Below are 10,539 nucleotides of genomic sequence, written 5' to 3'. Positions count from 1 at the left end.
GTCAAAGGCAATCCGTTTCGTTTTATTTTCAATTTTTCAAAGCAGTTTAAAATATTTGAATAATGAAAACTTACAAATAAAAACACTTTGCAAAGGGCGAATCTTTTTATTTTTTTATTCTTTGTCAACAGACGGGAAAGGCTAAAAAACTGAAATCTGACCATACATTTTGATCAGATAACATTTTCCATATAAATGCATACAAAATCACTACAAACGTATGCGACTGAAGACACAAACACATATATTGGCTATTCACTTGATACTGCTTGCTTGCTCACATCACAACAAAAATACTATCTTATCTATTATTAGATAGGATAGAGCAATGACTTACATAAATAAACCCTGGACTGTTGATGCTATGAAATGAAATGCTTTGAAGCCACCGGTCGGCCATATTGGCATTCCCTTGAAGGCGCAGTCCTCCATAGGAATGAATGTAATTCTACTGTATTTCAAGGACAAAATTACATGTATTTAAGTTGTTGTTTTTATGTTGTGGTGACAGTAACATAAGTACTCTCCCCATATAAAAAAAATGTTTAGCTCACATAATATCATTTAAAAGTATGCATTAAAGTGTATTTAATAAAAAAAGAAAATGTGTCAAAAACGAATGTAGACATTAACAAATCCATTTCTATTGCTTCCAAAATATTTTTAACGCTTGAGGAGGATTACCAAGATGCCTGCACGGTGGCTTCAATACAGCGCCCCCTGACAGTCATCCAGGGTTTATACACATCATTTCTAGAGAGAGCGCATGTGACAGTTTGACACAGGCATGCCCCCTGGTGGTACATGCATCGATACACATGTAGGATAAAAATGAAATGCGTGGGTGAAATATTATGCAATAACTTCAACACACAATAAAACAATAACAACATAAAAGCGTGCCCTTTTGGGGTCCTTTTGATTGCTAGCTGTCAGTAGGGCAGTGAGAAATTGTATAGTTTTTTGAATCATCGTTTTATCTTCATATTACTTTGTTTACCAATATCTTTAGGTTACTTGACATGACGCGGTGTTAACGTTCACCTGTCTCCGCCTTGATTATTAAGGAAGCACACTACCAAAGCTAATTGACACAAATCCTTGAAGTGGGAAAAGGAGCTGTGGGGGGAAGCATGCCTTAAAAAAAGAACGAGAGAGAGAGAGGGAAAAGAGGGAGAGTGTGTGTGTGTGTGTGTGTGTGTGTGTGTGTGTGTGTGTGTGTGTGTGTGTGTGTGTGTGTGTGTGTGTGTGTGTGTGTGTGTGTGTGTGTGTGTGTGTGTGTGTGTGTGTGTGTGTGTGTGTGTGTGTGTGTGTGTGTGTGTGTGTGTGTGTGAGAGAGAGAGAGAGAAAAAGATGGAAGGAAAGAGAGAGAGAGAAGATGAAAGACAATGTAGTGTGGAAGGCCTTTAGCCGGACTGAGGTGTATCTCCTCTGAGTAGCGCTGAATGTATCTCTTGACAGACAGTGTCCACTGCTGATCCATCCACCCAGGTTAGACTGGGGGTAATGTGGGACACTCCTCTTCAACTTCACCTGAGGCCAGAGTCACAGGTGATTATCACATTGAGGCCAATAATACAGCCTAAGTCTACATCCCAAATGGCACCCTATTCCCTATGTACTACAAAGGGAATAGGGTGCCATGTGGGACAAAGACTAAGAATAACCTGGATCTAATGTTATCTAATCTGGTTCCGTATTCATAAAGCATCTCAGAGTAAGGAGTGCTGATCTAGGATCCTGCACCGCCTGTCCATGTAATCTTATTCATTGTGATCTAAAAGGTTAAACTGATCCCAGATCTGCACTCACACTTTGAAAGGCTTTATAAATACAGGCCCTGATCACACCCAGAAATATTTTACGCACATCTGCATCCTTTTAGCCTGAGTGCCAGCCTGTTTGTGCTATCATGTCAACTCCTTGTCACTCATCGTCATGCCACACATGTTTGGCTTGACAGGGACAGGAATGGAGTTTGCAAGAGTACAAACACATTTGTGACCAGGCTGACACCCTTCTGCATCAATACATGGTTTAAAAGTGTAAGTTTTGAGTTTTGAACACATCTCAGTTTTACAACCAGCTTTACCCAGACGGGATTTCCTATTTGATAAAGCTGTAGAGGAAGGACCCTCCGATGACACAGAGGATGACACAGCAACACATGATCATCATCTGCTTCTAAAGGGCGGAAGACAGAACGAAACAGTCAAAGAAAGACAGAGGATGCGAGAGAGGAAGAGGACACAGAGGAGGAAGTGGAGGAGGAAGAAATATAAAGAAACAATGAAGGGAAGGGAGAGAAGAAACAGAATGAGAGAAACCTCAGAAAAACTAAAGGGAAAATTGACCTGAGCATAGAGAGAAAACATAAGCCAAGATAAGTATTTCGAAACTAAATGTGGCATTGCAGGTTCTGAAGTTTTAAGAGATTCTTTGCATCAGTGAGAATGCTGAACCCCCTGTAGCAAGACAGTAGATTTAGAGTGTGTCCCAAATGGCACCCTTTTCCCTATATAGTGCAGTACTTTCCTGTATAGTGCAGTACTTTCCTGTATAGTGCAGTACTTTCCTGTATAGTGCAGTACTTTCCTGTATAGTGCAGTACTTTCAAAGGCAATGCACTATGAAGGTAATAGGGTGCCATTTGGGACAAAACCAATGTATCCCTTCACCATTATGAACCAAGGTGATAGGTAATAGGTCTAGGGTCCGGACTGAAGTGGACCTATAAACAGGACGTTTCAGCCGTAGAAATAGAATCACCTATTATGGCATCATCGACCGACCCTCATTCTAATTCTATGGTTTCAGCCCCACTCACCCTACGGGCCTCCTGCTGAAATTTGGCTGCTTTCTTGGTGTCGGCAACCGCCCGCTCTACGAAGCCCACCGATTGGTCCATGTTGCTCTCAATCTTGTCAATCATACCGCCCTTTGAAGGGGGTGGGCAGAGCGGAGTGTTGGGAGAGGCGCACACACAAGCAGCGGTCAAAAGCAGTGTAATATGTAGGGAATAGTGTGGGATGCACACTAAAAGGTGTGAAGGGTTACCTGGTTCTCCACCAGCATAGCAATGTCCACGAACATGTCATGAAGCTCTTTGATGCTGCTCTCCAGCCTCACAATGTCTTTGTGCCGCGCCTCAATCTCATTCAACGCCTGCTTCGATATACCCGACTCCATGATCTACAAAACACATACGAGAAGATATACACAACGGTTTAACACACACACACATAGGAGAAGATATACACAACGGTTTAACACACACATAGGAGAGTATACACACAACGGTTTAACACACACACATAGGAGAAGATATACACAACGGTTTAACACACACACATAGGAGAAGATATACACAACGGTTTAACACACACATAGGAGAAGATATACACAACGGTTTAACACACACATAGGAGAGTATACACACAATGGTTTAACACACACACACATAGGAAAGTATATACAACGGTTTAACACACACATAGGAGAAGATATACACAACGGTTTAACACACACACACATAGGAGAAGATATACACAACGGTTTAACACACACATAGGAGAGTATACACACAACGGTTTAACACACACACATAGGAGAAGATATACACAACGGTTTAACACACACACATAGGAGAAGATATACACAACGGTTTAACACACACATAGGAGAAGATATACACAACGGTTTAACACACACATAGGAGAGTATACACACAATGGTTTAACACACACACATAGGAAAGTATATACAACGGTTTAACACACACATAGGAGAAGATATACACAACGGTTTAACACACACATAGGAGAAGATATACACAATGGTTTAACACACACATAGGAGAGTATACACACAACGGTTTAACACACACATAGGAGAAGATATACACAACGGTTTAACACACACATAGGAGAGTATACACACAACGGTTTAACACACACATAGGAGAAGATATACACAACGGTTTAACACACACACATAGGAGAAGATATACACAACGGTTTAACACACACATAGGAGAAGATATACACAACGGTTTAACACACACATAGGAGAAGATATACACAATGGTTTAACACACACATAGGAGAAGATATACACAATGGTTTAACACACACATAGGAGAAGATATACACAACGGTTTAACACACACATAGGAGAAGATATACACAATGGTTTAACACACACATAGGAGAAGATATACACAATGGTTTAACACACACATAGGAGAAGATATACACAATGGTTTAACACACACATAGGAGAAGATATACACAACGGTTTAACACACACATAGGAGAAGATATACACAACGGTTTAACACACACATAGGAGAGTATACATAACAGTTTAACAGTGGAGAGGTTACGGGAGCCTCTCCACTCCCATAACCACTCCACTCCCGTAACCACTCCACTCCCGTAACCACTCCACTCCCGTAACCTCTCCACTCCCGTAACCTCTCCACTCCCGTAACCTCTCCACTCCCGTAACCACTCCACTCCCGTAACCTCTCCACGGTTTAACACACACATAGGAGAAGATATACACAACGGTTTAACACACACATAGGAGAAGATATACACAACGGTTTAACACACACATAGGAGAAGATATACACAACGGTTTAACACACACATAGGAGAAGATATACACAACGGTTTAACACACACATAGGAGAAGATATACACAACGGTTTAACACACACATAGGAGAAGATATACACAACGGTTTAACACACACATAGGAGAGTATACACAACGGTTTAACACACACATAGGAGAAGATATACACAACGGTTTAACACACACATAGGAGAAGATATACACAACGGTTTAACACACACATAGGAGAGTATACACAACGGTTTAACACACACATAGGAGAAGATATACACAACGGTTTAACACACACATAGGAGAAGATACACACAACGGTTGAACACCCACACTCGCAAGCATGCACAAACATACATCGACTCACGATCATTTGTGGTTGTACACACCCACACTCACAAGCATTCTCGCTTGTACACACACACTCACGCACGCACGCACGCACGCACACACACACACACACACACACACACACACACAAGCTTTCCCTCTTGTACATGTAACAGTATAACTTTAGACCGTCCCCTCGCCCATACCCGGGCGCGAACCAGGGACCCTCTGCACACATCAACAACAGCCACCCACAAAGCAGAGCAAGGGGAACCACTACTTCAAGGTCTCAGAGCAAGTGACGTCACCGAGTGAAACGCTATTAGCGCGTACCACCGCTAACTAGCTAGCCATTTCACATCGGTTACACTCACCCCCCTTTTGACCTCCTCCTTTTCCGCAGCAACCAGTGATCCGGGTCAACAGCATCAATGTAACAGTATAACTTTAGTCCGTCCCCTCGCCCATACCCGGGCTCAAACCAGGGACCCTCTGCACACATCAACAACAGCCACCCATGAAGCATCATTACCCATCTCTCCACAAAAGCCGCGGCCCTTGCAGAGCAAGGGGAACCACTACTTCAAGGTCTCAAAGCAAGTGACGTCACCGATTGAAACGATATTAGCGTGTACCAACGCTAACTAGCTAGCCATTTCACATCGGTTACAGACACACACACACACACACACACACACACACACACACACACACACACACACACACACACACACACACACACACACACACACACACACACACACACACACACACACACACACACACACAGAATTACCCCTGCGGTGAAGACGGCTGCGTTCCCTCCTTCCAACATCTCCTCCAGCTCCTCGTCGGTTGTTGTTTTTCCCGCTGTGGAATGGAGATTTCACAGAAAAGCGTTAATAACATGTATGAAAGGATTAATAACATGTATAAAAGGATTAATAACATGTATAAAAGGATTAATAACATGTATAAAAGGATTAATAACATGTATGAAAGGATTAATAACATGTATAAAAGGATTAATAACATGTATGAAAGGATTAATAACATGTATAAAAGGATTAATAACATGTATAAAAGGATTAATAACATGTATAAAAGGCTTAATAACATGTATAAAAGGATTAATAACATGTATGAAAGGATTAATAACATGTATAAAAGGCTTAATAACATGTATAAAAGGATTAATAACATGTATGAAAGGATTAATAACATGTATAAAAGGATTAATAACATGTATGAAAGGATTAATAACATGTATAAAAGGATTAATAACATGTATAAAAGGATTAATAACATGTATGAAAGGATTAATAACATGTATAAAAGGATTAATAACATGTATAAAAGGATTAATAACATGTATAAAAGGCTTAATGACAAGTTAACAACATATAATAGGCCCTTAATGCTGGCATAGAATAAACTAATACATTCCATCAAAAGTAGATCTGGGTTTCAAATACTTAAAACAAATACTTCAAATACTTTATCTGTGTCCGTTACCGCTTGCCTGGCTTAATAAACCAGAAAAGAAAATTAACAAAACTGCAATCCTGTCCAACTCCAGGCAGATTCAAGCAAACACTCAAAGTATTTGAAAGGATTTTCCAAGTATTTTAACTGGTAAAGAGCACTGTATTGGCTTGAGTCTGTCTTTGATAGGTTGAAACATGCACTCCCATCTTCAACGTAATGCAACTTGGGCCTGGATTTTTTTCCTGACAATTGACTTGTCCAGGAACAAAAACCCTGGCCCTAGTTATACCAGGTATCTTGTCTCTACGACTGGCATCAGACTCACTGATCTCCAGCTGCCGGGCGATGCGGCCTTTGCTCTTGTCTCTAAAGTCCGTCTGAGCCTCGTTGTACTTGGTCATCACCTCCACAAACTTCTTGGCCAGGATGGCATGCTGGGAAAAAGGTGGAGATGGGTAAAGATGTTGTTATGGTAACCAGTGGGAATGAAACCCGAGTCTCCAACCCCGGTCTCCAACAGGAAAAATGATGGGGACATGATTGACGTGCAAACCGATAGGGTTAAGGATCTGGTTGAGGTTAGTTCGTTTTTTAAAGGGTTACCTGGGACTTCCGGATCCTCGTGTCTGCTGACGACCGTTCCTCTGTGTTTGTCTCAAGTTGCTTCTCGATACCTGCCAGGGATGGGAACATGCACCCATTACCATGACTACGGCCACGGACGACAATAGCTACCCTGGTTTTGCCGTCCATGGCAATGAAGAAACACACATGATCTTGACAGGAAAGCTACATTTATACATTTATGTTGGTCGTCAGAAGACGGTTGGTCGTCAGAAAGACTGAAGGGTAAGATATGGTGCGTTTAATATTTAAAGGGGCAGGAAGGACTTACTCTTTAGTTTGTTGCGAGCGGTGCCGGCTGCTTTCTTGATGTCGTTGGTGACCGCCTCCAAGTCATCTTGCGTCTCTGGTGAAGACAGAGAAAGAGAAGAAAAAAAAAGAGAGAGAGAGGTTGTAACATAGAAGTATCAACAAGCCACAAAGGACGGAAAACTATGGAATGGGAATGAAAGGGGGTGAGATAACAAGGAGAAGAGCGAGAGAGTGAAGGAGAGAGAGAGAGAGAGAGAGAGAGAGAGAGAGAGAGAGAGAGAGAGAGAGAGAGAGAGAGAGAGAGAGAGAGAGAGAGAGAGAGAGAGAGGGATTGAAGGATGATGTTTACTCTGCTCTGATGTAGGGGCGGAGAGGATGGTCGAGTACAGCTTCTTTGCTTGCGCCACACTCTCATCTATCTTATCGATGCTGCTGCGAATCTCCTCAATCTGAGACCGAGACGGGCAATGATGACACACCGGTGAACACACACGCACACAGTATGGCGAACAACTACACACACACACACACATCAGGAGTATGGCCGGAAATACCTGGGCGAAGAAATCATCCATAAAGGCTTGGTTCTCCACTGGAACCTCCACATCGTCCCCAGCCACATCACTTTTCTGTTGACACACACACACAGAGCCAGCAGAGTTGTTGTGGTGAGATAATCACACTCACAGTCTTTTTAGCGGTTCCTACGTCAGTGAAACAATGTGATTTGAATACACTATAAAGTTTTTTTTTTAAACCAGACACAATTAGGCTTGCGGTGCACATAAGCTACAATGAATAGCCTACATCGATTACCTTGAGACCTTGGAAGAGGTGGAGGAAATTAGGATAAAACAATCATTTCATATTTCCTTAATCAACCCTTCTGTTCCCCTCTCTTTACCCACCCACCTCCATTTGTAACGCACCACCAATAAACAGCCTAAATATCATCACACCCCAATCAGGCCTACCTACTTCCAAGAATAACTCAATACTCTAATGTTTAATAGCGCAATATTCAACTAGACTATTTCTGCTTTTCTAGGCCTGAAAATGGGATCAACAGTTGATCGAACGTTGTGGTCAAACCGCTCAACCGCAACCAACCGCATCTAGTGCGCAAAAAGAAAACGATTAAATCAGATACCTCGACAACAACAAACAAGTAAATCAGATACGCCCCCATCCCTATTATATCATTCTATATGATTAGCAACGGTTATATGTTAAGCTAATAGCAAGCAAGGCCACGAAAACATGAACAAGTGTATAAAAAGACTAAGCTTACCGCCTTCAACTGTTCCAGTCGGTCCTTCATCTTCAAAACTGTGTTGCCACTGTCACAATCTCTAAACTATCAAAAAAGAGATATTCTAATCTACAACCACTAATTAAACGTTTACCAAATGAGACCATTACAATTTATTAGCCTACTGATGAATCCAGTGACTTGGCCAAAAATACGCTTCAAAGTTAGTTGTAAAAAGACTCAGTAGGCTAAATAGTCATTAGAATATGTTAATCAAATCAAATAAAAAAACAATCGTTCTTTTTATTTTTTTTAATGTCTGTTCAATATGGCTGCAGCAGTGTTTCCAACCTGTAGTTTTACTAAGCCTATCCTCTCAAAGAGGATTAGAGCTACAGTTGTGTAGAGGGAGATTAATCTCTCTCTCTCTCTCTCTCTCTCTCTCTGATCAATAGCATGCGTAAAAACGTATGCAAAGTAAATATCACGCATGCTTTCTGTTTTGGGCACACTACTCAAACAGGGCACCGAATGGAAAGGTAGTAGGTTAAATTCTAAATCTGTCAAGTCCACCCAGTGAGTTGTCCATCTATAAATAAGATGAGGCTGTATTGTTATGTCTTGACCCCTTGTCCCCATCTGGTTGCTAAATAAGGTCAGGTCAACAAAAGAAAGTCATGCAACGATTATTGATTCATGAAGATATTGTTGTATTCCTTTTTTATTTGCTAGTCAAGCAATGCGCAGTGTTTCATAGTACAAACATGTGAAGCAGCATTTCATCAACACAAATTCCCCCTGAAAATAGATTAGGTTACACTGTTTTCTGACAATAGGCCTCGATAGGATTCTCAAATGCAGTGGTGTAAAGTACTACTTATGTCGTTTTCTGGGGGATCTGTACTTTACTTTACTATTAAGAAAATAATGTACTTTTTTACTCCATTCATTTTCCCCGACACCCAGAAATACTGCTTACATTTTGAATGCTTAGTAGGACAGGAAAAGTGTCTAATTCACACACTTATCAAGAGAACATCCCTGGTCATCCCTACTGCCTCTGGTCTGGCAGACTCACTAAACACACATGTTGAAATGTTGAACTGTGCCCATGGCTATCCTTAAAGAAAAAAGAAAATCATGTTGTCTGAAAATCATGTTGCTTAATATAAGACATTATAAATGATTTATACTTTTGAATCTTAAGTACATTTAAAACCAAATACTTTTAGACTTTTACTCAAGTAGAATTTCACTGGGTGACTTTCACTTTTACTCTAGTCATTTTCTTTCACAGTATCTTTACTTTTACTCAAGTATGAAAATTGGGTCCTTTTTCCACCACTGCTCAAATGCAATGTGTTTAGAAGTTTCTAATACAATCAGTTGTTTCATTAAATCTTTGGGCGGACTGAAACTGACTGTGATGGTGAGAACTTTTAGCTGACAAAGGCTTAGTCTTTGAGCAGTGGGTTTTCTCTAACATTTTACAGGGTCCTGGGGTCGTGATGTCTGAGAAAGCTGTAATGCAAAGCGTATCTGACAGGTAGTATATACTGCTATACTGCTCATCTGTCACCTACTTTTAAATGATAAACCTCCCACTCCCCTTTTCCACCATCCCCTCTTCTTCTCCTCCTCCATTCGGTTCCTCTCTTTCCTCAGGTTTCAAGGCACAGAGAAAGTAATTGGTTTGGCTGCACGACTTGCCATTCCATCCCCCTTGGACTGAGATGTAGATAAAACAAAAAAGTTATTTTTATTCATTATTAGTCCCTTTTTGAGCTATATAATTAGCTAAGCAGCCTTGTCCAAGCCAGAACGGCATGAACCTATCTACTGTTTCTGTACCATGAGGCTTTTGATGTATCGTTTAATACAAGTACACCGCCTGGACACTAGTCTATCGCAGGGCCTTACCCCGAATCCTTCTCTTTAATGCTGAGTGCCAAGCAGAGAGGA

General features: G+C 41.1%; 1 protein-coding gene across 3 annotated transcripts; it reads right to left on the bottom strand.

Moving 5' to 3' along the window:
• Nucleotides 1-109: 109 nt before the first annotated feature.
• Nucleotides 110-8,945, bottom strand: LOC124001934 (syntaxin-3-like). 3 transcript variants are annotated; one of them, XM_046309103.1, is made up of 11 exons: nt 8,617-8,945; nt 7,880-7,954; nt 7,675-7,774; nt 7,345-7,419; nt 7,053-7,123; nt 6,775-6,883; nt 5,758-5,831; nt 3,058-3,192; nt 2,828-2,938; nt 2,093-2,184; nt 1,395-1,533 (listed from the first exon to the last, which is right to left on the bottom strand). In XM_046309103.1, exons 1-10 carry the CDS (start codon nt 8,644-8,646, stop codon nt 2,107-2,109), a joined length of 858 nt encoding a protein of 285 aa, XP_046165059.1. In that variant the 5' UTR covers nt 8,647-8,945; the 3' UTR covers nt 1,395-1,533; nt 2,093-2,106. The 3 variants fall into 3 exon arrangements, with proteins under 3 accessions (XP_046165057.1, XP_046165058.1, XP_046165059.1); XM_046309101.1 differs by lacking the exon at nt 2,093-2,184 and having other exon boundaries at nt 110-1,533; XM_046309102.1 differs by having other exon boundaries at nt 1,394-2,184.
• Between the last annotated feature and the right edge of the window lie 1,594 nt (nt 8,946-10,539).

Source organism: Oncorhynchus gorbuscha, linkage group LG17, assembly GCF_021184085.1.
Source record: "Oncorhynchus gorbuscha isolate QuinsamMale2020 ecotype Even-year linkage group LG17, OgorEven_v1.0, whole genome shotgun sequence".
NCBI classification, from domain to species: Eukaryota; Metazoa; Chordata; class Actinopteri; order Salmoniformes; family Salmonidae; genus Oncorhynchus; species Oncorhynchus gorbuscha.
This window is presented reverse-complemented; position numbering and strand designations above follow the sequence as displayed.